Genomic DNA, 24,929 nt, shown 5'->3' on the forward strand with positions numbered 1-24,929 from the left:
CCTGCGCCGAGACGTCACCTGCGCTGACATATACTGCTGCGCGACCATAACCAAGTTTGGATACTCCGCGACGATCAACTACCCATGTCCGGGTGATATGTCTGTGATAACGGACCGCCCACGCCGACGAGTACACCCATTCCAGGGCTCCGATATCAATACTTGCGTGATATCTTTGCAATGGACCCCAAGCCCCAATCAAGCACTGGAGCCAAAGCAGTGGAAAGTTGCTGCCGACATCAACATGCTTCTCGTGATAATACAACTGGAACTGGGGTAGATAAACTATGAACGGACATGTTGGGTTCTTTTAAGAAGATCCCATTATGTCTTTCAGTGGGAGATATAACCAATATGATTATGGATTGATAGACAAGAACCTCAAGTAACACTACATGTGTACTATCATCTGTAAGCCAATTCTATGCGTTCCTGGGACGGGATATGCTAGTTTCGCGTTGCTTGTCTGTTGTTTGGTTTATCTTGAGTGGCACGGAATGTTCCCATGGTATAAACTATAGGTAATGGGGCTATTACGGGAAATTATATAGGAATCAATGTTAATGGGCTTACGCGGCTCTATTATAATCATATATTGATGTGGGTTTCTTCTCTTCAGCCTTATAAATTGCAATTAAGACTACGAATTATACCGATCTTGAACGTGATTGGTGCCGGTTAATTAATGGGTTGGCAGTTATTCACCAAACATTAAAGATCATATGTAAGATTTACCCAAATCTCATCCTAAAGGTCTGCCAGCCATGCCAAGGGAGTGCCTAGAGTGCCAATTCTATCTTGCCAATGTAGCTTTGTTAAGCTCACGAAGTGAAACAACCCTAGGAAGTTTCTCCGGCACTGACAAACGCGTCTAAGACGTCCACGGGTTGAAGCATGTTGACTTTTAAGGTCTCCGAAGGGGCAGAAAATAGATATTGATTAAAGAAATAAAAGGACTGAGAGAATCAAGATATCATTCTGTGGCTATTCTGAAGGTAGAGCTTGAAGTTGACCCGGTATGCAAATCAATGGGAAAAAAAATGAGAACCCCTTTGCGCCACCCATTCGCCTAGTACAGTGGCATAAGAAAAGGAGAAAAATAAAGTATTGGCCATGCCAGGCTTGCTCTTGACGAGCAAAGCCACAAAATATCCGAATCCATATGCAGTATCAAGAGGACAATACCCTACCGCATGCCGCCCTGCATCAATTGCTGGCGTAGCAGCATGATCTGGCTTCTTTCCATGGGAGGCAAAGCATCAATAGTAGCCTGGGGCATGCTGAGGACTTGCTGAAGGAGCTCCTCCTGGCCGTGCATCGGGGCGGCAGGTTGAACCGGGGGAGGGGCGAAAGGAGTTCCAGTGACAGGCGGTGTAGAGATCTGACCAGGAACACCGTACTGTTGGAATTGTTGAGGAGTTGGCTGTTGAGGAACTTGGGGAGGCTGGGCAGCCTGTTCGACGATGGAACCAAGCAGCTGGTATTCGACCAGATTCATGAGGAGTAGCGCCTGGAAGACGGCATAGGCGAGCTGAGGCGCTTGGCGCAGCAGCTCAGTGGCGCGCGCCGGGTCGGCAACCGCGAGAGATTTCATTTGTGTCAGAACATCGAGCAGTTGGTTTGGTGGGAGGGATGCGAGAGTGTGGGAGATGGCGTTGGGGCAGTCGATTTGAGGCGGGAGTTCCACGCCTGGGGGGAGAGGAGGCAGCGGCGCAGAACCTTGAATGGGTTGCTGCTGTGTAGGATCTTGGTTCAGCATTGGTTGCGACTGCTGCGAGTAATCTGGAGGTACGGAATCCTTCTCGTTGTTGTGAGGCCAATCAACACGGATCTTGCGGCCCATAACTTCATGATCGTTGAGGTTGCGCACCGCCGAGGCGGCGGCATCGGCGTCCGCAAAGTCTGCGAATCCATAACCCTTGGGCTTGCCGGTTTCGGGGTTCATCATCAATCGGAACTTGGTAACGGTACCGGCCGTGCTGAGGATATCTTTGACTTGTTCCTCAGTGAGGTCTAGAGGAAGATTAGAATCGCACAGGTTAGACAGAGAGCTGCATCAACATACTGTAGGGGATGTTCCCCAGGAATACACTCTTCCCAGTCCGATCGGGCGCCATGATTGCAATAGGGAATGAAATGCGAGTAAGAGAGAGGCAAGAAGTTGAGGCAAGCAAAGAACCGGTGATTCTGCCCGACTTTCTCTTACCGCCCGCGACCTCACCTCATCCGCTCGAGCATCATACCAAGTTAGTCTCTATCCATCTCCAATACTCTCCGCGCACTTCCACACATCATGTCTCAAAATCAACGGGAGGCTTGGGAGCGCCTGCAAGTTATGCTGTCGAAGCGCAAGGCTGGCTTCGGTGGCGGATTCCCATCCGGTGGTGGCCGAGGAGGCATGGGACTTGTCGGAACTCTTGTTCTGGCCGGTATTGGCACTTACGTCGCATCTAACGCTCTGTTTAACGGTACGTGACACTCATCTCCTCAAGGAATCAAGCTTCTAACAGGTTTTTAGTGGATGGTGGTCACCGTGCCATCAAATACTCGCGACTGGGTGGTGTCCAGAAGGAGATCTACAACGAAGGTATGAAAACTCACTAGCGGAAGGAAAGAGCTCTATCTGACATTTGAACGACTTTAGGAACTCACTTCCAAATCCCTTGGTTCGAAACCCCCATCATCTACGATGTCCGCGCAAAGCCTCGCAGCATCCCTTCTCTTACCGGCACCAAGGACTTGCAAATGGTGAACATTACCTGCCGTGTCCTATCCAGACCCCGTGTGGATGCTCTCCCCCAGATCTACCGAACCCTTGGCCAAGACTTCGATGAGCGTGTTCTGCCTTCCATCGTCAACGAAGTGCTGAAGAGCGTTGTTGCTCAGTTCAACGCCAGCCAGTTGATCACACAGCGTGAGAACGTTGCCCGTCTAGTGCGGGACAACCTGGCTCGCCGGGCTGCCCGTTTCAACATTGCTCTGGACGATGTTTCCTTGACAGTACGTACCCTCCTCCCCGGTCTAGCCCAGACAGCTTCTAACACGGTATCTCCGCACAGCACTTGACCTTCTCCCCCGAGTTCACAGCCGCAGTTGAAGCCAAGCAGGTCGCACAGCAAGATGCTCAACGTGCTGCATTCATGGTCGACAAGGCCCGCCAAGAGAAGCAGGCCTTCATCGTCCGCGCACAAGGTGAGGCCCGCTCCGCCGAGCTTATTGGTGACGCCATCAAGAAGAGCAGGAGTTACATCGAGCTCCGGAAGATCGAAAATGCCCGTCACATTGCTCAAATCCTGCACGAGAGTGGTGGCAAGAACAAGCTCTACCTGGACACCCAAGGATTGGGCCTGAACGTCAACGCCCACAGCGAGGAGGGAAAATAAATTCATTCCGCTTGATACTTAATGGCGCTGCTGGAGGGATGTGAATTATTGTACAAATAGCTGGATTACCAAGCATCTGAATGTGGTCTCTTCTCTATTATTTTCCAAGGTTTCTTCAAACATAGTAAATTTTTGTATGTTGTAAGTGGTAGCTGTAGATCTCCGCTGATATATATTTTGTCCATGCGGGGACGAAGGCGGCGAGACGATTTTTCTGATTCGGAGGGGCACCACTTTCAGTCTGATAACAGTTCAACACACTTGACTAGCATTGACTAGCAAGTATTACATTTAATTCGTGAGTATTAGTGGAAAATAAAAACAGCCAAATCTTTTTTTTCTTTGGAAATAAATCTTTGCGAACCCCCACTAACAGCACCTAGATCATGCCCGAAGTTATCGACGATACCGCAGTGCACCTCACCGAGGTCGATATCGACCTTGACGTGCAAGAGATCCTCCTCGCTGCATCGCAACATGACCAGTCCAAGCTGCGCCAGCTCCTCCGCTCCCAATCCATGTTGCCAGACGCCGCAAACGTGAAAGACACCGAGACCGGCTTCTCACCTCTGCACGCCGCAATCGCCGCCTGCGAGCCCGACACAGAGACCGTCGGCACCAATGGCGCGACCACCTCAGACTCGAAACCCAGTCTGGACGCCGAGACCGTGAAATCAGCAGTGGAGACTGTCAAGTTCCTCCTGCAGGAGGGCGCTATCTGGAACGACCTCGACGCAAACAACGAGACACCCGGCTGTATCGCGCGCCGCATCGGCGCTCTCGAGCTATACGAGTTAATCGTCGACGCAGGTGTCCGCGCAGAGTTGCTGCTGAACCGTCTCGACGCATACGAAGAGCTATCCGATGACGACGACGAAGAGGAGGAAGCCGAGGCTGAGGCCGAGACCGAGACAGCACCTGAACTCGTCGATGCCTCCGCCGAGCCCGCGACAGAAACCACAACCACAGCCACAGCCACCCCTGCCAACCCCGAAGTGTCCAACTCGCAGTATCTGGAGTCGCGTCTGAACATCTCGAACGACCGGATCCTGGACGCAGACCAGAATGGCGTGATGATGGCCTGGGAAAGCGATATCATGCGCAAGTCTGCGACAGCACTGCTCCCGACACCCGGACTGAAAGTTCTGAACATCGGTCACGGGATGGGAATTGTGGACGGGTTCTTCCAGGAACAGGGACCGGCTGTGCACCACATTGTCGAGGCGCACGAGGAGGTTGTTACGGAGATGAAGCGACGCGGGTGGGATACCAAGCCTGGTGTTGTTATCCACCAGGGTCGCTGGCAGGATATTCTTCCTGATCTTGTTGCGTCTGGGGAGACGTTCGATGCTATCTACTACGATACGTTTGCGGAGTCATATGGTGATTTCCGGGACTTCTTCTCTGAGCAAGTTATTGGGTTGCTGGAGCAGGAGGGTCGGTGGGGATTCTTTAATGGTATGGGTGCTGATCGTCAGATCTCATATGATGTCTACCAGAAGGTTGCAGAGATGGATCTCTTCGAGGCTGGGTTTGATGTTCAGTGGGAGGAGATTGCTGTGCCCAAGTTGGATGGTGAATGGGAGGGTGTGCGTCGGGCTTACTGGGTTGTTGATGATTACAGATTGCCCCTGTGCAAGTTCATGGATTAAAGGACATTGGATGTCTATGACTGAATGCGACGCTTGAAAATGCTATAGAATGGCTAAAAGGAACAATGTACAAATGGTATCACAACTGAATCAAATCCACCTCGGAGAAATCTGGAGGACTGCGACTGAAGATCGTCCGACATTTGCCGTCTAGCGCCTGGTACTCATTGCTGATCCAGACATGTTTGCTAAATCGTTGTGTTCGGTACACTTCGTCATCACTTACGCCCAGATCGTCACGCGGAATCCAGATGACAGGGCGCTTGGCGCGAAGGGCCTCATGCTGGAAGGCACGTTGCACCAGCTGGTCACGCTCATCGGGCGTAAGATCCTCTAATTCATCGTGGATACCAGCAAAGAGGGCTTGGCCAACTTTGTTGGGGGCTGGTCCCTGGGCCTCAGTGTCTTGGGCCATCTTTTCCCGCATGTTCCGTAGTGTCGGGGTGGAGAGTGTTGAGTTCTGGCCGAAATATTTAGATTTCCGGTTTGATGAGTTGGAGGCCCATGATGGACTTTTGTGTCCAAGTTTCGGGGTTGACAAGAGATCCGAATTCTGTCGCTTCTGGTCTGGGAAATTGGTCTCCAGAGGTTTCAACTCGATGTTGTCTCTTATCTCCTTTCCGTGGTCGCGCTCTTCGTGCTCACGCTTAGCGAGGGTGTGTTCAATATCACCATCCTCGTCATCGTCATCATCAAGAGCGAGACCGAGGCGAGCGTGCTGAGCACGACGGAACTCATCATCGCGTCGAATAGCTTCATCTTCCAAGGTGATGGGCAGATATCGGATCAGTGGACTGAACGCTTCGTTGAGAAGAATTTGGTAACCGGCCGTCAAGATTAGAACCACGATCATGCAAATAGCCTGTCCCTTGCAGGCAACTTCGTCATCCGTGTTCCGAACCAGGAAGAACAAGCCGATCAGGCAGACTTCCATGACGTAAATTCCAGTGAATAGCTGATTAATAGCTCGAGGGAAAAGAAGGCCACCGGTATCAAAGCGGAACTTGGTGACATAGAGTGTGTTATAGCGATAGACGAACCAGAACAGGCCGAAGGTGATGATGTTAAAAATCAAAATGAGTGGTGCGATCACAGAGTAGATCAAACCTTGGGAGAATGTCAGTCAATGGATTCAACCAAAAAGACGAGACGACTTACCGATAGAGGCTAGAGTGGTGTAGACAGGGAAGAATGTGCCCCATTGCATCTGATTGAGATTTGTTGTTCTTGCCCACTTCTTCCGGGCAGTAGAGTCCAGAATTGGAGCTAAGATGAACCAGCTCACCAGGCCAAAGATTTGTACAAGAGCACCAGCGCTCACAGACATGGCTTGTAGAATCATGTAAGAAAAGAAGTAGTTACTAGACTTTGGGATGTTCACCGCGAGCATCTGAGGCCAGCTGGTCACATCAGTGACGTTCTCAATGATTGTCGAGAAACTGGAAGCGATGGTGACGACCAGGAACAGCTGTACAAAGAGGAAGGCAAAGTAATAGTTCTGGACAGTGAGCTCGATGGACATGCCAGTGAAGAGGCCTTGTGTGCGGCTCAAGAAGCGAAGGATGAGAGGGAGCAGTGCCATCAGGATAGCTAAACACAGCGCAGGAAGAATACCCTGAATGGCTGAAATGAACCAGTTTGGTAGCTTGCCAAGCCAGGCAAGCCACGGGAATGCACCCTCCAGATATGCCAATTGCGATAATAGTCCAGTGAACGCGACGGGGAACGCCCATCCAACGACCATTGCACAAACTAGTGTGATAATGCCGAAGGAACGCAGGTATCGTTCCCACCATTTGATCGACATATTATCCCAAATGACATCATCAGGAGATATTTCCACGACTCGGGGTGCCATCTGCTTGGGGAGGTGGTGGCTGACAGCTTGGCAGGCCATGTGGGCGGCGACTTGGTGATTGAACTGGATGAAGGCCGAGTTCATCAAAGGGAACTTCTCAGGGTGCTGTTGGTCGATTTCGATCTCCAGATTCAAACGAGCGAGCTCCTTTCGACAGTGATCGATGGTATCAACCCTTTGGCCTAAAAGCCAAATCGAAGGCATCCAACTCCAACCAAATATGGGTAGACGCATGGTATCTCGGTCCTTAGGCCGGATGTATTCTTTCCACAGCGGCTCTCCGTAGTCTTCAGTTTCGAAGTTTTCATTGTAGGCGATGGGGTATTCTTCCCCTTCCACTTTGTCCCCCTCCTCTCGACCATGTTCAGACTTTTCGTTTTTGTCGGGTTTCTTGAAGTCACGACGGGGTGCATCAGTTACAGGCGTTTCGGGTGCAGTCAGTGGATACTCGTCAGTCTCACGCACACCCTGCGATTTTGTATGAGACGATTTTCGTCTCCAAAATGGCGGCTTCGCCGGAGTCGTTGTGTCAGAACCCGTGGTATCATTCTGGCCTGCATCCTGTCCTGATTCCGATCCTATGACCTGACCTAAATTGAAACTTAAATGCTGGCTTCGTCGCAGCCCTACGGGTCTGGTGGGCTTTGCAGCAGACTGGCTGTCAGAGGTAAGAGGATCGGGGACTGGAGGAGTGTTTGGGCGAGGCGGGAGGGTGTCTGTAGTTGCGGAAGTATCCCGGCCTGGGGGGCTATTTGAACGAGAACGGGGCGGGAGGATGGTGTCGGTATTGGCAACGAAGCCCCCAGTTCGAGACAAGGGCTTTTCAAAGCCTTGCTCAACCTTCTTGAAGCCTCCGAGCACTGTCTTGCCCAGTTTTCCCACTCCTTGGCCAACTGCCCCAGCGGCGGCAAAGGCAGGGTCAAACACTCGGCGAGGTCCGTCCTCGGACCGTTTCTCTTGGGGACCTTCTGGTTGTCCATAGAGCATTTCTCGTACCGTGTGGGCCTGATGAGGATTACCAGAGCTGACACCAGGACCCATAGCCATTTGGGAGGCACGTTTGTCAGCCGCCTTTTGCTCTTTTTTCTCTGCGCTTGATTGACTCTTGCCGGCCTTCTTTGCCTCTGCCTTGGCCTTTTTGAGCTGTGCCTTCTTGCATTTTGCAATTAGATCCGTCTCGGCACTCTCAAGCTTGAGAGCAAGATCGTTTCGGGCTTTAACTTTCTCGTTCAGGTCGTCGAAGTTGCGGTTGAGCCAGATGTTTCGCACGCCTCCAGGGAAAACGTCGAAAAGCCTATCAAGTGAATCCGTGTTGAGCCAATCAGACGGAATGGAAGTCACGAGCACGGTGGTAGCAGAAGCACGGAGTCGATGCTGGGGAGACGTCAAGTAGGCCTGTCGCAGGCGAATGTAATTCCGAAGTTCATCGAAAAATACAGCACAAACATAGATGATGGCAATCACGGCCATTACCAGATGAGCCCAGTACCGGCTGGTATGATCGGGGGTTACGTTACCCCAAGCTAACTGATCCAAACCAGTGACGGAATACTTCGTGCCCGAGTTACCATGTTCGTATGTCTGGCCCTTGCCACCAATACGGTTGACTGGAAGTAGAACGGGTAAAATCACGAGGCCCATAGGAACGAAGATCTTCAGAAGCATGCGCAGATAGCGCAGGAAGAAGTATGCATCTAGCCCACATTTCTGGATGAATTCCGAGCTGGAGGTACGAAAGACTGGGATAACCCAACGGAAGAGACCTGGCGGTGATGGGTTTGTGCGTTCTCTATCTGGTACCAAATAGGTTCGTGGTTGACTAGATATTGATTTTGGTCAGTCCAATGTCCGCGCTCTCCTTCCCGGTGGGGCTTCAGGGGACTTACTATATACGACTTAGTTTACCCTTTAGTAACATAAAGAGGAGAAATTCAACGACGAAGACGGTGATGGCCGTCGCCAGCGACGCCAGGAAAGTCGAGATTGAGACACCTTCAGCGGTTCGGCCGTGGCCACCGGTGTGTTCCAGCGCTTCCTCCAAGCCTGAAGGCATGGCGATCGGCTCGGCTATTGCCGAAGGAAACTCAACCGTGGGGAATGGTGAAACTAGGACGCTGAAAGGGGTATTGAAGCAGCTGTCACCGCAAGAAGCATCACGAGATCTCGTTATAGGCACCGACGGATGTTGAAAGTAATCGCCTGTAGACCGAGGGTTGAATAAGAAGGAGCTCAGTGATAAGAGAAAAAAAAAATCACAAAGAGAAAACCACTTGAGCAGGACGTAGGGCGGCAACCTGATCAGCTGTGGGGGAGAAGAGAGCCAATAATGTCGAATTTGATCTTTCAGTAATATCTTGGTTGATGAGGTGAGTGGCGCGAGGACTGGCTAGCGGTCTGATCAAGAAATTGAGACGTTGACGAACAGGGATGATTGGAGGGATCGTGGGAGCGCCGATCGAGGATACAATGACATCAGGCGCTAGGTGAAACAGCCAACTAAGTCACGGCGGCTTTAGATAGACTCTGAAAGGAGAACAAATAATACTGCTTTATGTAACCTAGCGCCTCAGCGTTTCATATTCTATATTTATAACAAGGAACAGTACCTTTTTTTTCTCCCCCATTTATGACCCGTTGATACATCATGGATGTGAATTGCCTACAACATACAACCGTAGTATTGAAGCCTCCTGAAGGGTTTGGTGGGGAAGAGAAAAAAAAGGGAAAGAGCGATGATTGGCCCGTGAGTTAAAGATGTGGCTGTGCATTATGTAATGACCAAAAACCCCCACCCAGACACCAGCCACAGGATCAGGCACTGCATGTGGCTGAAGTTAAAACACGTCGTCCCAAAGAGGAAACCACTTAACGCGCCAAGTCGCGTCCAGGGTGGCAGAACCCACGTTCCGCCCACAGCTTTTTGCTCTCCCTTTCTTCACTTGTATCCCATACCACCACCAACCCACCTGACCACCGTCTGGTATCAACACATTAATTCATATCCACCATGTCGTCACCAACACAAAGACGGAGGGGTCGTTCCTCCAAAAATTCAACTGCATCGCCCAGTTCTTCATCTCGACAGGAGCCCCCTAGCAGCCCGACTTTTCAAGCCACCCCTCGTGCCTCAAGACGTCTAATGGGCGAGGGAGTCGCACCCTCTTCATCCCCCATTTTTTTCCAATCATCCCCGACCAAGGGAGACAACAATGCTGAGACTCCGGACGAACGCATGGCCGATGCCAGCTCAACGGTAGACGATGGCGACAGAACCCCGCGAGGCAACCCCGGTGTGAGAGGTATGGATTTTATTTTAGCAGAGCAGCTCCTTTTCTTTTCAATATAGATCCCTAACCGCCAACCAGACTCTTCACCTATTCATTATATTCCTAGTTCTAGCCCAACTCGAGGCTTGGGTCGGTCTGATATCCGTTCCGACATCCGCTCCGATGCATTGAGCACCGCCAGCAGCGGATTATTTGTGTCACCGGGAGGCCAGGGCCGACGGGGAGGTCCTCGTCGCAGCGATTTGCACTCCGGTGGCTTTGGGTCTACTCCCAGTCGCCGTAACCGTGTGTTCGTTGATGCCAATGGCATGCCCACAGGTGATACCTTGCCTCGCTCCGATGCCACTTTCTCGAATATCAACCCCGGCACCTCTGAGGCCGAGGCCATGGCCGGAAACTCCACTCGTGTGATTTGGGGTACCAACATCTCGATCCAAGATTCAATGTCGGCATTCAAGAACTTCTTGTATAATTTCGCCACTAAATATCGCCTCTGGGCTGACGGTGCCACCGAGGACGAAACCAGACTTATGGGAGAATTAGCAGAGAGACACGAGTGCATCACCATGTGTAACAACATGCGCCGACTCGGTGTGACCACATTTAATCTCGATGCTGCTAACCTAAAGTCATACCCATTGACCCGCAAACTGTGGCACCAGCTTTCCGCATACCCGCAAGAAATTATCCCTCTGATGGATCAAGCTTTGAAAGATGTGATGGTCGATCTAGCCCTCAAGGAAATGGATGTTCTTCGGTCAGAGAGCCAACGCGCTGCTCAGCCTCGTGATCGACGTGGTCAGCCCATCCTCACCTCAGACAATGTGCTTCCCACTGTCGATGTGCCGGATCTGGTTGGTGAAGTGGAGGCTATGACATTCAAGGTACTCCCCTTCGGTTTGGATCACACTGTGAACATGCGTGATCTCGATCCGGCCGATATGGACAAGCTTGTCAGCATCAAGGGTTTGGTCATTCGTGCTACTCCCATCATCCCCGATATGAAGGAAGCCTTCTTCCGGTGCAGCGCCTGCAGCTATGGTGTGCAGGTCGACATTGATCGTGGCAGAATTGCCGAGCCAACCGTCTGCCCTCGAGACTCTTGCAAGGAGAAGAACTCCATGCAGCTCCTTCACAACCGTTGTTCCTTCTCTGACAAGCAAGTCATCAAGCTCCAGGAAACCCCGGACAACATTCCTGATGGCCAGACTCCTCACTCGGTGTCTCTGTGTGTCTATGATGAGCTGGTCGATGTTTGCAAGGCCGGTGACCGTGTGGAGGTGACTGGTATCTTCCGGTGCAACCCCATGCGTGTCAGTGCTCGTCAGCGCTCACAGAAGTCCCTCTTCAAGACGTATATCGATGTTCTTCATGTGCAGAAGTTTGACCGTAAGAAGATGGGCATTGACTTGTCCACGGTCGAGCAAGAAATGTCTGAGCAAGCGGCAGAGGCAGATCAGGCGCGCAAAGTCTCGGCTGAAGACGAAGAAAAGATCAAGCGGACTGCCTCTCGTCCCGACATCTACGACCTGCTGTCTCGTTCCCTGGCTCCCAGCATCTACGAGATGGACGACGTGAAGAAGGGTATCTTGCTGCAGCTGTTCGGAGGCACCAACAAGACCTTCCAAAAGGGAGGAAACCCACGCTATCGTGGTGATATCAACGTTCTTTTGTGTGGTGACCCCTCAACCTCCAAGTCCCAACTACTGCGCTATGTTCACAAGATCGCGCCGCGCGGTGTCTACACCAGTGGTAAGGGTTCATCAGCTGTTGGTTTGACTGCCTACGTGACCCGTGACCCGGAGACTCGCCAAATGGTTCTCGAATCCGGTGCCTTAGTTCTGTCCGATGGTGGTGTTTGCTGTATTGATGAGTTCGATAAGATGAACGATTCCACGCGTTCCGTCCTTCACGAAGTCATGGAACAGCAGACTGTGTCTATCGCTAAGGCGGGTATCATTACTACCCTGAACGCCCGAACATCCATCCTGGCCTCTGCCAACCCCATCGGCAGTAGGTACAACCCTAAACTGGCTGTTCCACAGAACATTGATTTGCCACCTACTCTGCTCTCTCGTTTCGACCTGGTGTACTTGGTTCTTGACCGTGTCGACGAGACGGAAGATCGTCGCCTGGCCAAGCACTTGGTTGGCATGTATCTGGAGGATAACCCCGAGAACGCCAGCTCCCAAGAGATCCTGGTAAGTGCCCTTTCCGGTGCGATCGATTAGAGAGATTTCTAACAGTCCTACCTAGCCTATCGAATTCCTTACGGCCTACATTACATACGCCAAGACCAACTGCCACCCTGTGATCACCCCCGCTGCCGGTGCTGCACTCACCGATGCGTACGTGGCTATGCGCCAGCTAGGTGATGACATTCGTGCCCAAGAGCGCCGTATCACTGCCACCACTCGCCAGCTGGAATCGATGATCCGACTTTCCGAGGCGCACGCTCGCATGCGTCTGTCTACTGAGGTCACCGTGGCCGATGTTGAGGAAGCTGTGCGTCTCATCCGCTCCGCCATCAAGGCGGCAGCCACCGATGCCCGAACCGGTCTCATCGACATGGGCCTTCTGAACGAAGGTAGCAGCGCCGCTGACCGTCGTCTCCGCGACGACCTGAAGAAGGCGCTGCTGTCCCGCCTTGATGAACGTGGCGGAGTGAGTGGCGGTGCGGTCCGCTGGACTGACCTGTATCGCGATGTGAGCGAACAGAGCGACAACAAACTCGACCACAACCAGTTCGGTGATGCGGTGCGCTCGCTGGAGACGGAGGGCTCAGTGAACGTCTTCGGTGAGGGTGCTCGTCGCAGTATCCGCCGGGCGGCCATGAGCATGTCCTAGGTGGCTGCGATGATACCAATGATGTGATGATAGATTAGGTTGCATGTCATCTCTGACTGAGGGTGTTCTGGCGTTGGCTTTTTTTTTTTATGGATAATGCTATGGGATTTGGTCTCAGAATTATTGTATATTGTAGATGGTAGATTGATCGTAATGTTTTCCAATATTTTCCAATCTCATGGATTCCCGCACGTGGCTGGCTTTGTTAGAAACTACGGAGTACTCCGTAAGTAAGATATAGATCAAAAAGTACGAGGTGACATGGATCTAGCTAGACCCAACAAGCACAATGCCCCGGGTGGGGCTCGATCGTCCACAGGTGTTGCATATGGCGACTCATATCCCTGCCCTGCGACAAGCATTGACCAAGACATTGAAAGGACGTTTGAGATTGGAAAGTGCAACTGTCTGTACGGAGTAGATTCTACTTCTCATTCATAGAATAATGGAATAAAATAGGTCCTCCATACCTAGGTACGGAGTACTCCGTAGAATAATGAGCATTAGAATATAAAATGAGGTAAAGACAGAAAAGACCCGTGGACCTGACACAGCCTAAACAGAGAGAGAGAGAGAGACTAAGGTGCCCACGTGCACTGATGACTGGTCAGATCGTTAACGTCACCAAAGGGGGTGGATCTCGGGAGAGACCTAAGGTATGGGGGGAGATCAAATTTACCATACCAACATTACTAACATTACCAACATTACGAAAATTACCAAAATTACCAGATGGACATCTAGATCGCTAGCATCAGTCTTCCAGATAATCCCCCAATATATAGCCATTGAAAGGAGATGGGAACTTATTATACGTAAAAAACACATTCCAATGTCATTCCTCAGCTACTTACCAAGTCAAACACCCCCCAATTCAGACAAACTAGATCAGATTGTATCGCCTTAACTCATAGCACACCCACTTCGATGAGAGGATGGGGCCGTCACCCGCTAGTCATCGGACTAGCCGAGTTCGGGGGGCCCCATTATAACCAACCTCTTTGACCCTCTGCCTTCGGAGAGCTAGAACCCTCCGAGTTTGGCCTTCCTGCTCCCCTCACCGGGTTATTTTTTTTTTTCTTTCTTCTTCTTCCCGTCATGAGCTTGGGATAAACACGAACTCCTCTTCACATTTCCCCCTGCCATCACCATGAGGTATGTAACTCCCAATCCCGATCCCAATCCCAATCCGAATCCCGTTATCTTCCAGCCATTCCACTCCCCGCGCCGTGAATGTACTGACTCAATTGTGTCACAGGTTCGGTGAATATCTCCGTTCTTCCATGATCAAGGAATTCTATCCTTACTACATTGCCTACGACGATCTCAAGAAAGCTCTCAAAACAGATTTCGTCGACGAGCCAACCGCCGATAACACCAAGCCCGCCCGCAAAGAATGGACCGAGGACGATGAGACGCATTTCGTCTCCTTGCTCGAGAGTGAGCTGGAGAAGGTGTTCCTTTTCCAGAAGCGCAAGAGCGAGGAGATTGTCGACCGAATTCAAGAAAGCGAGCTCGAGGTGAACGATGTCGTCTCCCGTCTGGACAGCTCGGCCGATTCCCGTCGCCAGAGTATTCGAGCTTCTCGCCCCGCGCCCACGGATGCGGATTTCTTGCTGCTTGAGCAGGTACTCAGTGACATTATTGCCGATGTTCATGACTTGGCCAAATTCACTCAATTGAACTACACCGGGTTCCAGAAGATCATCAAGAAGCATGACGTATGTGCTCCTTCCAATTTTCCAGTCGGGACTACCCCAATTCGCTAACAATCGCATAGAAAGAAACTCAATGGTACCTCAAGCCGGTTTTCGCCACACGTCTGAAGGCCAAGCCGTTCTTCAAGGACAACTACGATGCTTTCGTGATTAAACTGTCCAAGCTTTATGACCTGGTCCGGACCAAGGGTAACCCGGTCAAAGGTGACTCGTCTGCCGGTGGTACACAACAGAACTTTTTGCGTCAGACCACAAAGTATTGGGTGCATCGGGATAATATTACGGAGTTGAAGCTGGTGATCTTGAAGCACTTGCCAGTGTTGGTCTTCAATGCCAGCAAGGAGTTCGAGGAGAAGGATACAGCCATCTCTTCGATCTACTTTGACAACACGGACACTTGGGAGCTGTATCAGGGTCGTCTGAAGAAAACAGAAGGCGCTGAGGCAATTCGACTGCGTTGGTACGGTGGAATGGAAAGTGACCAGATCTTCGTGGAGCGGAAAACCCACCGCGAGGACTGGACGGGAGAAAAGTCTGTCAAGGCGCGTTTCGTGCTCAAGGAGAAACACGTCAATGCCTATCTCGATGGCCGCATGACGGTTGAGCAGATCTTCGACAAAATGCGCAAGGAGGGTAAAAAGAGCTCGTCGGAGATTGATGATTTGGAGCAATTGGCCCGCGAGATTCAGTACCGCGTCATTACTCGCCGCCTGGTGCCTGTCACCCGTACATTCTACCACCGCACTGCATTCCAGCTGCCAGGTGATGCTCGTGTTCGAATCTCTCTTGATACGGAATTGACCATGATCCGAGAGGATAACCTGGACGGCCGCCAACGGTCTGGGAAGAACTGGCGTCGTATGGATATCGGAGTCGACTTCCCATTCTCCCAACTGCCTCCGGAGGATATCGACCGATTCCCCTATGCCGTGCTGGAGGTGAAGCTGCAGACCCAGGCGGGCCAGGAACCTCCCCAGTGGATCCGGGATTTGACTGCCAGCCACTTGGTTGAGGCAGTCCCGAAATTCAGCAAGTTCATCCACGGAACAGCCACCATGTTCCCTACTCGCATCAACCTGCTCCCATTCTGGTTCCCACAGATGGGTGTAGACATCCGCAAACCCGCTAGTCGCGCATTCGGTATCCACAGACCGCTGGCCAGTACCTCAATATCCGCCAATGATGAAGATTCGGATGACGATGAAACCCCTGATTCACAAGAAACACCTCCAAACGGGGACATCACCGAGCACCAAAATGGATTGTTTGAGACCAATGGCAACGAACTGGATATCGAAGAACGCATCGCCGCCCAGCCTCTGCCCGGTGACGAAGACTACCCCTTGTACGACTCAGACGACGAATCGGTCTATTCCGACGAACTCGAAGAAGCCCGTCGCATCGGTGGTGCGTACTACGCGCAGCAACTAGCTAAACACTACCTCTCCCGAACTGGCCACGCTGTCGCACAGGGTCTCATGGCGATAATCCCCCGCCCCCGTCCAACCTCCATGCCTCCTCCCGAACAGCGTGGTATCGCTGTTTTGAGTAACCACCAACGCACCCTACAGCGCTTCCAGGCTCCCCCCGGCAAACGTAAGTCATGTCCACGCCATTCCGTGTATCACCTAAACTAACACAAAACTAGGCATCTTCGTTCCGGTCCGCGTGGAACCCAAAGTCTACTTCGCCGCCGAGCGAACCTTCCTCTCCTGGTTAGAATTCTCCATCATCCTCGGTGGAATCGCCGCAACCCTCCTAAATTTCGGCTCCGACAATGCCACCCTCATCTCCGCCTGGGCCTTCACCATCCTCGCCGCCGGCGCCCTCGTCTACAGTCTCTTCCTGTACATCTGGCGCGTCGACAAGATCCGCAAGCGTCGCGACGTCAAGCGTGTCTACTACGAGCGCTGGGGTCCAACGGTTGTCAGTGTCGGACTCGTCGTAATTATTTTGATTAACTTTGCGCTGCGTGTGCGCGCTGGCGGGTTTATGGCTGCGCCGGGATCCGAAGGTGAGCATCGCCATGGTGGCCATGGTGAATTGTAGAACTCTTTGTTTGGAAAAGAAGAACTAAACCGTTCTCTCTTTTTTTCTTTCTTTTTGGGATTGACCACTTTCTCCGCTGCTCATGAGCGGGCTCTTATGTTTATATCTACGTGGTGTTTGGGCTAGGGCGTTTGGGATTGTAAATCATGTACAAACCGCATACATGCTATTGCGAATATGAGAATGGCACTTGATGTCTATTATTAGAGGGTTTCTTTACTTTCGTTTCGTAGATGTTGTACATTATTCCATGGAGTATCCGTGAATATTTCGCAATATTATTCAGGATAAGATATATCGTCTTCACAATAAGGTGTAGCCTGAGAATGCGAGTTCAAAAAGACATCTTCAAAAAGATTGCCAAACGGAAACGAGAAAGGAAACGCCATGCCCATACCATCTTGTGGAACTTGATCAAACAAGCCACCAGTAGTGTTCATACTACCAATATCACTTTCGTCAAGTTGACGACCATTTCCCATCGAGGATCCTGTTACCGGACGCTCTGGTACCGCCGCACCATCTTTCATCTGCACACCATCAGAGTATCGCTTAAGCGGAGCTTCAAAAATTGGATAGAAAGCCGCGACGACGGGGAACCGATCTTGCAACTTGTCAAGTATCAGCATACAGAGCCGGGCTCGATGCTGTGAGATTATTCGGACACCAGGATCCCCTCTGTAGATGTTGACTATGTAAATTGAGAGCACGGACAGCACGGGAGCAATTCTAAAAAGGCTTTAGCAAACCTCCCAGGGATAATTGGGGTACACTTGTTATGTTATCTCGAGGGAACGTACATGCTAGCTGTGGCTGCGTATAGAAGATCCTTTGCCATGAGTATTTCGAGCATGTGGGAGATCTCTGTGCATATCTCGAATACCGGGGTATCTGGTCCGGTGTTGAGAGAGAATCTTGGGTTGCTTCGGTGTAGAACTAGTCGGTATTCTCTGTAGGGTCGGTGTTCAGAATGAATGGTTTCTGAAGAGTCCATTTGGAAGGCTAACTTACTGGTATAATATATAAGTCAATATAGCCCACTTGCTACTATTTGTTGACAAAGACTTGAATTCCGGGGGGAGGGAGGAAGACCACAGGGAAATTTGCTCTAAGCAAATATCTTGTGCGTGGCCGGAGTCTTCGTCGTATTTAAGAGTGAAGTAGCGATCCACTGTAATATTCGTTAGCAAGGGAGTAAGTACATTTCGAAACAAGATGATGGGATGTCGAACCTGTCCAAGCTAATTGCACAGCATTTATCGCAAAGGTATTTGCCCCATTGTCTTCTCGGGAAGTTCCTGTCTCTTCAGACTCGACTGGTTCAAAATCTGCTTCCGATAGAGGAGGGACATTGCAAAGTCTTCCTTGTACGTGTGGGGGACGATCATGAAGCATAGAGAGATTTATGTCCATAGCCTGGTACTGAAAGTCAGACCAGCAAAATAGACCTTGGGGTTTGTGGGCAATAACTGACATATATCATCCACCAGAGTCTCCGCCATAATTTCCGATCTTTCTCTCCGAGCCGAATGTATGACTTTCTAGAATACTGATTAGTTGCCCTTAGTCCACATTGGAGGGATGGGGATTGGCAGACTCACGCTTGATGCAATCCTAAAGCCTGTGCCATTCCGACAGAGATACCAACCCAGTACCAAGGATCTTTATGTTCTAGAATACCATTCCACCAATAGCACATGAGGAACGTAGCCTGAATCGTCACAATTGCATCTGTTTCATATCCAGCATCATAAAGAGATTTCGCTCTCCGGTAAAAAGTGAAGCTCGCAGCATATCGGGACACGAACCCAGCATCCGCAATGACAGAATCAGAACAATATACAGTAGCAGCGATGTAAATAGCATTCAAGAGCAAGTGCGAGAATTTGCCTTCCTGGAGAGAGGCAAGAAACTTCGACCTATCAAGAATAGGCAGTGCAGCAAGTGAAAAATGGAAGTAAGCGTTGAGAAGGGCCTGACTGGTCTCTTGTGACGGGAGATCAAATGCGCCTTGGCTCTTCAGACTTTCACTAGTAGATATACGAAGCCTTTCAATTTCTTGCGTCGTCGGTCTGCCTAACCGGGCCAGCATTGCCCCATGGAGATGGTCTTGAAGCGGACGAACATCCGTCATACCACCAAAAGGATTCCCAAATTGTTGAATCATGTAGTTGAGATTAGAAGAATCTCCAACATACGTTGTTTTTCCGCTTGGTCCAAGAGCTGGGAAACATGGCTCTTGCTGTGGCTTGTCTCCATTGACTTGAGCATGGGTGGCCAAAGGTGGGTTTGAACTCGTTACTCTTTCATACGGCACATTGCGAGAGGTCTGTGGAAGACTCCTGCTTGAGCCTGCTTCAGTGGATAGAAGGGGAAGCTTTCGTTTCCTATATCTGAATTAGTTGTAATATGATGGCTTTGTCTTTTTGGATCCTACCGTCCACGTCGAGATACAATCGGCTCACATTGGCGTCGGGCGTTCCGGCAGTTGGAACACGCGACGCCTTCACTGCGATCGCATTTGACTCGTCGGTCATGACACAGACGACAGGCGACTTTGACTGGACTGCTGCGCCCCATTTAATAATCGTGAAAGGCAGTTGTTTGATTGTAGTAAGTTCGGCGTCTTGATTTCGGCGAATTTGATGACCTCGGACCCACCAAGTCGCCGAATTCGTGCTCATCTTATTGGTTGACATCTCGATATCTGCCTTCTCATTGGACGCTCAACACCAGCTGTTTCGAAATAACTATAAAACTTCCCCAAGGGAGAAATGAGCTGATTCTATCTTCTACCCTTGACTTCTCAAGCTAGCAAAATACTCAAGTTTAGCTGGTGATCATGCTTTTGAATACATCCTCTCGAAGTATACTCCGTCACTCCAATCCAAAGCAATGGTCACAGTGTCTCTTACCCACCATCGCAACAACGCGATACCTACGCACATCCTCAGAGCCAAGCAGCTCTACATCTACACCCATACCATTTGAAAGACAAAAAGATGGAACATCTGGGTATCTTCTGTATGTCCAATACTACGCCAATTCACAACTCTACTGATCTAGCCCTAACATTTTCAACTACCCAGTGCAAAAGCCGACGAACTCGTAAACTGGGGAAGACAAGGCTCACTCTGGCCCTTATCATTCGGACTCGCCTGCTGCGGAATTGAAATGATGCACACCTCAATGCCACGCTATGATCAAGATCGACTGGGCATTATTTTCCGCGCCTCGCCACGACAAGCAGATGTGATGATTGTAGCCGGTACGGTAGTCAACAAGATGGCACCGGCAGTGAGACAACTATATGACCAGATGCCCGAGCCTCGATGGGTGATTAGTATGGGTAGTTGTGCGAACGGTGGAGGATATTACCACTACAGTTACAATGTTGTGCGTGGCGTGGACCGGATCGTGCCTGTGGATATTTATGTACCTGGATGTCCGCCGACTGCAGAGGCGCTTTTGCAGGGGATTTTTCTTCTACAGAAGAAGATGCGGAGGACGCAGGTGACCAGGATGTGGTATCGGCGATAAGTGAATATTGAATTGGGGTATATAAAAACTGTGGTATTCATTCCTCCACCTCGATTTGCATCTCTCGCTCTAGTGGAAAATGCACGTCAGTATATCTGAAACAAATTCTACATTCATCACGAAGTACATACCCCAGATCTTGATCGCATGTGAAATAATCGTCTCGGCCTTGTCCATCAATTTCGCAGTATACCTCTCTGCCTCTGTCGGATAGAGCTGGCTTTTCTGCGCTTTGCGGGGATTGGCCTAGACACACCAGAGACACGTTAGTAGACGATCACACACACAGTCTCTAACAAGACATGCAAAAAAAAGTCCAAAAAACACACCATCATAAGAACAGGAACCAGATCCTTGGGCTCCGCCTCAGCCAAAGCCCTCAAATTCCTAAACCCATTATCCCTCAGCAACCGCGCGGTCCAACTCTTAACAAAAGTAACCTGCGCCATCTCGAGCAGATCCGCGCGTGCGCCAGCTTCAAGTCTATCGCGCATATGATCCAACACGGCCGCCATCATACCCCAGTTCATGCGCTGGCAGAATTTGACGATGCCGGCGGCGAAGCCGTGGCATTGCTGTGCTAGGGTTTGGACCGTGCCGCGGGTGATTTTGTAGCGTTGAGCTATTGTCGAGAGAGGGATTTCGTTGCTAAGATCGCGGAGTTGGAAGGCTGTGTAGGCGCGGCGGTAGATTCGGGCTTGTTTTATTTGGGTTGGGTTTGTTTCTTTTAGGGAAGCACCTGATTGGACCCTGGTTATGGGTGTTAGTTTGGGGATTTGGATGGGCTGGGTTGGGAGGTTTGTGTGTAGATATGTGTAGGAAGGAGACGTACATTGTGTTGACGAAACCTGGTTGCACTCCGACAAATTGTAGAGCTCGGAGACCGCTCTCGTCTAGCCGGTCTAATTGATCGCGAAAAATTTGCCAGTCGATGGGGGTGTTCATGGCTGCTTGAAGTGGGGTGAACATGTAGAAAATGTGCATGTCACCATCCATGACGAAGGCCTGTAATGCTCGTTTCAACTCTTCGTGAACGAACAGGCCGTCTTCGGGTGAGAATGCCGAGGCCACGACTGCCTGTCCTAATGATGTGGCTTCGTAGGAGTCGTCGTCTCGGAAAATAAGAAGTTCTTCGTCGACTAGTTCCTGCAGAGCTGATCTCATGATAGTGTATGCGAGCTTCTTGTCTAATGCGCGGTAAAGAAGCGTGCACCGGACATATTCTTCGATCGCCTCGCAGCCGGATACCAATCCCGTTGCCACGGCTTCGAGTAAAGCCCTTTGGGGTGTGAGCGAATGATTCAGGGATAATGCAATAGAATTGGATGGGAAATACATACCGCTTGAGGCCTCGTTTCTCTGGTGCGAGGCAGCTCTCAATAGCTGGCATATCAGCGTCCAACAGATCGCAGACGGCCTGCATATCAGCTTTCACGCAGATGAGATAGGTTTCGCCGGCGTCATCCTTGCCTTTGCGGCCAGCACGACCGCACATTTGACGACTGTTTTTGTCAGCTCATACTCCCAACTCCAGGAATGAGGCACCTACAGCATAGCTGGGCCTACTAGTTCACGGCCCATACGCGCACCATTTATGATGACTCGTCTCGCTGGGAGATTTACACCAGCGGCAAGACTGCATGTGGCCACGAGGACTTTGATCACGCCCTGGTCATAGGCCTGCGCAATTAGCTCTCGCTCTTCGGTGGTCATGCCAGCATCTAAGTGATCATTAGTAAGGCTGAAAGCTCTATCATGGATGTCAGAATACTAACTGTGAAACGCTGTTCCTTTGATGATTGTTGTCTCCAAAGCTGGGTCCAGCCCACAAGCGAGGCTCCGCAGTTCTGCAAGAAGATCAAGTCGCTTGTTCAACTCTTCCGGTTCCGCTGGCGGCATCGCTTCACCGATGGTCGCGGCATGAATCTGACATGCATTACGACTACCACAAAACACCAATGATCCAAACCCAGCAGCTGCAGTTTCGACTGCTAATGCTACCATGGCATTTGTGGCAGAGTTGCTGAGCTGCTTGAAGGTAGAAGGTTCAATAATTCGGTGGGGAGGTATGGTATCGTGTAAGGACGCAGCAGCGGTCAGCTTGGATGCCGTTTGGAACAATTGCCTCGAAGTTGCAGCTGGGTAGATTCCATTCTCGTATACCAAGTATTCGTCGATGGGGATTGGTCTGTATGTGGAGATGTAGAACTTGGCGTTCATCCATTGTGCCAACATCTCGGTGTTCTGGGGAGGTGTTAGAGTATTTCATCGAAGGATTGAATCCTAGACTCACGGAAAGCGTAGCACTCATCCCAACAATCTGGATGTCCTGCTGTAATAACAGCAACTTCGTGACCATCAATTCCAAGAGATAACCCCGGTGTTCGTCGTCGAGCATATGTAATTCGTCGAGAACCACGACTCCCAAGTCTCCGATGCTACACTCTTCGATCGCACTGTTTATCAACGAATTGGCCTAAGAAAAGGAAGATCAGAACTCTGCAAGCAACACTGAACGGCAATCGTGCACACCTTCTCTATCGTACAAACAGCGATATCAGTATTGGCCCAAGTAGCCGTCGTCCGACTTCCACCAAAGAAGCCCGTCACCCTGATATTCTTATGTAATTTCTTCCATCGCCTGCGAGGGAATTTGTCGTCATCTTCATCATCGGGGATATTCCTCTCCACATCTTGCACGATGCGACGCATCCACTTGAGCTTCTCCTGAACCAAAGCAACATAAGGCAAAACCAACAGCGCCTTACGCCCCGGGTTTTCAATAATGCGTTTCAAAAGCAAAACATCCGCAACGATGGACTTTCCACCGCCCGTCGGAGCCGTGTAAACCAAATGACGTTCACCAGAGAGCAATCCCCTAGCCAGCAAACACGACGCCTGCCACGGGTAGATATTTCTAACACCCAGTGCGGCAAAGTTCGTCGTGAGAGCAGGCGGCAGGCCATACTTTGGATTAGACAGGGATAGCAGAGGATTCTGACTAGAAGGCGGGGCAGTCGCAGCCACGGCTTTTTGGTGATCATCCGGGGATGGCTCCGCGCCCGCACCCGTACCAGGATAAATCTTGCTAGCAGTGAAGTGATGGACGGGGGCGGTTAGCAGATCTCGGGCAGACTGCAACGGAGCTGATTCCAATATGGTGTCTGGATTGACATTTTGGCGAGGGAAGGTAGTTTGTTTTACGACTAGAGCAAGAGGTGGGATATCGGATACTTGCTCTGTGGGCTCTGTTGGTGGTCGCTTCTGTCCTGCGACGGGCGCTACGTGATACGCTTGTCGACGGGCGATATCAATGGATGTCTGAAAGCGAGACTGGACTTGACCCGATGTCGACATGCCTGCAACACTAGCCCATTCGTCTAAAAAGGGGAGGGATAGAACCAAGTTTGATTTAATCAAAATTGGCCATCTCTCCAGATGTCTGAATTTTTGAATGTTTGATGTTTTACATGTACTATTTTGATGTTGTTTCCCCCCATGTTTTTGTTTTAATTCTACACGCGGCTTAGTCTTTGTTTCTGCCTGAGGCATAATAGATTATATCAGCAGTTATGTCATCCACTCTGATTGCCCAGGTGTTCCCCGGGACTGTGGCTGGGTCTAAACTTGATGTGCCTGAAAGACATCGACGATCGTTGTGTTTTCAATAATGTGCGTATTGCGGGATTATTACTCTTATTGCATGCTCACATGCTCCCATTCCCCCATGCTCTGCATCATTGAACTATAGTTCCGATGTGGCAAACCTGGAGTCCCTTGCTCGGGGACTACACCAACCTTGTACAAGATCGTACTTAAGTGGAGGCTTATGTGGATGCCGTTCTTCCAAGCCCTGCCCTGAATATTGCCTATGGGTAGAAGCGCACAATGAGCAAAATACGGATATTCGTAGCCCCATGCGTGTAGACGGATGCCTAGGAACAAATGGGTGCGATTTGATCCAATCTGTGTCGTCGGAACCGAGAGGGTCGGCTGACGATCTGGGGCTAGTGGATTTGCACGCGGCTGGAAGACATCGTGGCATATCCTCGGAAAAGCATCATCGGAAGGCATCCTCGAAACTTATAACGTATAACATCTACGTACATGTGAACTTATATTGGCTATACTTGCTGAGGAAAATAGAAGAGCAAATTGGCTGTGGGGGGAAAAAAAGACAACATTCCAAATTTAGGTGCCCATCCCGAGACCAGGTGAGACCCGATCGGGGTGGAGGCGTCATAACCACTGTATCATGAGTTGCGCGTACCACCTATGCAGTAGGATTGGCAGGATTAGCAGTATTCCGTTGGCAGCCTTGATTGTGAGGTTTCAGTATTGTATGGCGATAAATATGGAATTCAGTCCTGCATCGTGGAATGTGATATATATCCCAATATGTATTCTTATTTCTCTATCTCCCCTGGAAGAGAAGCTTGCAAAGGGGAGGTTTCAAAGTCGCGTCTGATACGAAGAGGGGACAAAGAGAACATCTTTTCAAGCCAATGGTAGAGGTGATAACTGTAATTGTTTGTCGGGCGAAATGGGTTGGATCTGTTGTTCCCTCTCGGAGGTCTGATCGCCGTTATATATTT

The 24,929-nt window shown here is 50.6% G+C and overlaps 9 protein-coding genes across 9 annotated transcripts; 5 read left to right on the top strand and 4 right to left on the bottom strand.

Annotated features, from left to right (window-relative positions):
- Window positions 1–1,186: 1,186 nt before the first annotated feature.
- Window positions 1,187–2,117, bottom strand: N7455_000146 (putative polyadenylation factor subunit CstF64; the record flags this gene model as incomplete). Its single annotated transcript, XM_040952383.2, has 2 exons — window positions 1,187–2,013; window positions 2,066–2,117. 2 exons carry the CDS (start codon window positions 2,115–2,117, stop codon window positions 1,187–1,189), a joined length of 879 nt encoding a protein of 292 aa, XP_040817451.2.
- Window positions 2,118–2,293: 176 nt separating this feature from the next.
- N7455_000147 (prohibitin subunit PHB2) lies at window positions 2,294–3,383 on the top strand (the record flags this gene model as incomplete). The annotated part of the gene is made up of 4 exons (XM_040952185.2): window positions 2,294–2,468; window positions 2,519–2,587; window positions 2,645–3,000; window positions 3,060–3,383. 4 exons carry the CDS (start codon window positions 2,294–2,296, stop codon window positions 3,381–3,383), a joined length of 924 nt encoding a protein of 307 aa, XP_040817228.1.
- Window positions 3,384–3,769: 386 nt separating this feature from the next.
- rmt2 (protein-arginine N5-methyltransferase) lies at window positions 3,770–5,035 on the top strand (the record flags this gene model as incomplete). The annotated part of the gene is made up of 1 exon (XM_040952376.2): window positions 3,770–5,035. One exon carries the CDS (start codon window positions 3,770–3,772, stop codon window positions 5,033–5,035), a length of 1,266 nt encoding a protein of 421 aa, XP_040817504.1.
- A 79-nt stretch (window positions 5,036–5,114) lies between these two features.
- On the bottom strand, window positions 5,115–9,106 carry N7455_000149 (putative DUF221 domain protein; the record flags this gene model as incomplete). The annotated part of the gene is made up of 3 exons (XM_040952184.2): window positions 8,780–9,106; window positions 6,194–8,712; window positions 5,115–6,142 (listed from the first exon to the last, which is right to left on the bottom strand). Exons 1-3 carry the CDS (start codon window positions 8,944–8,946, stop codon window positions 5,115–5,117), a joined length of 3,714 nt encoding a protein of 1,237 aa, XP_040817322.2. The 5' UTR covers window positions 8,947–9,106.
- A 733-nt stretch (window positions 9,107–9,839) lies between these two features.
- N7455_000150 (MCM DNA helicase complex subunit MCM4) lies at window positions 9,840–13,027 on the top strand (the record flags this gene model as incomplete). Its single annotated transcript, XM_040952476.2, has 3 exons — window positions 9,840–10,192; window positions 10,259–12,381; window positions 12,437–13,027. Exons 1-3 carry the CDS (start codon window positions 9,901–9,903, stop codon window positions 13,025–13,027), a joined length of 3,006 nt encoding a protein of 1,001 aa, XP_040817177.2. The 5' UTR covers window positions 9,840–9,900.
- Window positions 13,028–14,177: 1,150 nt separating this feature from the next.
- On the top strand, window positions 14,178–16,794 carry vtc4 (putative vacuolar transporter chaperone (Vtc4); the record flags this gene model as incomplete). Its single annotated transcript, XM_040952215.2, has 4 exons — window positions 14,178–14,182; window positions 14,286–14,748; window positions 14,808–16,341; window positions 16,394–16,794. The coding sequence occupies 4 exons, from the start codon at window positions 14,178–14,180 to the stop codon at window positions 16,792–16,794; spliced, it is 2,403 nt and encodes an 800-aa protein (XP_040817257.1).
- A 278-nt stretch (window positions 16,795–17,072) lies between these two features.
- On the bottom strand, window positions 17,073–19,478 carry N7455_000152 (fungal specific transcription factor domain-containing protein; the record flags this gene model as incomplete). The annotated part of the gene is made up of 7 exons (XM_040952453.2): window positions 17,073–17,523; window positions 17,595–17,744; window positions 17,806–17,965; window positions 18,027–18,210; window positions 18,269–18,335; window positions 18,396–19,181; window positions 19,249–19,478. 7 exons carry the CDS (start codon window positions 19,476–19,478, stop codon window positions 17,073–17,075), a joined length of 2,028 nt encoding a protein of 675 aa, XP_040817507.2.
- Window positions 19,479–19,636: 158 nt separating this feature from the next.
- N7455_000153 (NuoB/complex I 20 kDa subunit family protein) lies at window positions 19,637–20,334 on the top strand (the record flags this gene model as incomplete). The annotated part of the gene is made up of 2 exons (XM_065603740.1): window positions 19,637–19,818; window positions 19,884–20,334. 2 exons carry the CDS (start codon window positions 19,637–19,639, stop codon window positions 20,332–20,334), a joined length of 633 nt encoding a protein of 210 aa, XP_065462231.1.
- A 37-nt stretch (window positions 20,335–20,371) lies between these two features.
- N7455_000154 (DEAD/DEAH box helicase) lies at window positions 20,372–23,691 on the bottom strand (the record flags this gene model as incomplete). The annotated part of the gene is made up of 9 exons (XM_040952341.2): window positions 20,372–20,403; window positions 20,466–20,580; window positions 20,664–21,084; window positions 21,167–21,613; window positions 21,675–21,836; window positions 21,884–22,055; window positions 22,110–22,578; window positions 22,628–22,810; window positions 22,867–23,691. The coding sequence occupies 9 exons, from the start codon at window positions 23,689–23,691 to the stop codon at window positions 20,372–20,374; spliced, it is 2,826 nt and encodes a 941-aa protein (XP_040817091.2).
- Window positions 23,692–24,929: the final 1,238 nt, after the last annotated feature.

The sequence above is a fragment of the Penicillium solitum genome (assembly GCF_028829755.1).
Source record: "Penicillium solitum strain IBT 25940 chromosome Unknown utg000001l_segment0_segment0, whole genome shotgun sequence".
Taxonomy (NCBI): Eukaryota; Fungi; Ascomycota; class Eurotiomycetes; order Eurotiales; family Aspergillaceae; genus Penicillium; species Penicillium solitum.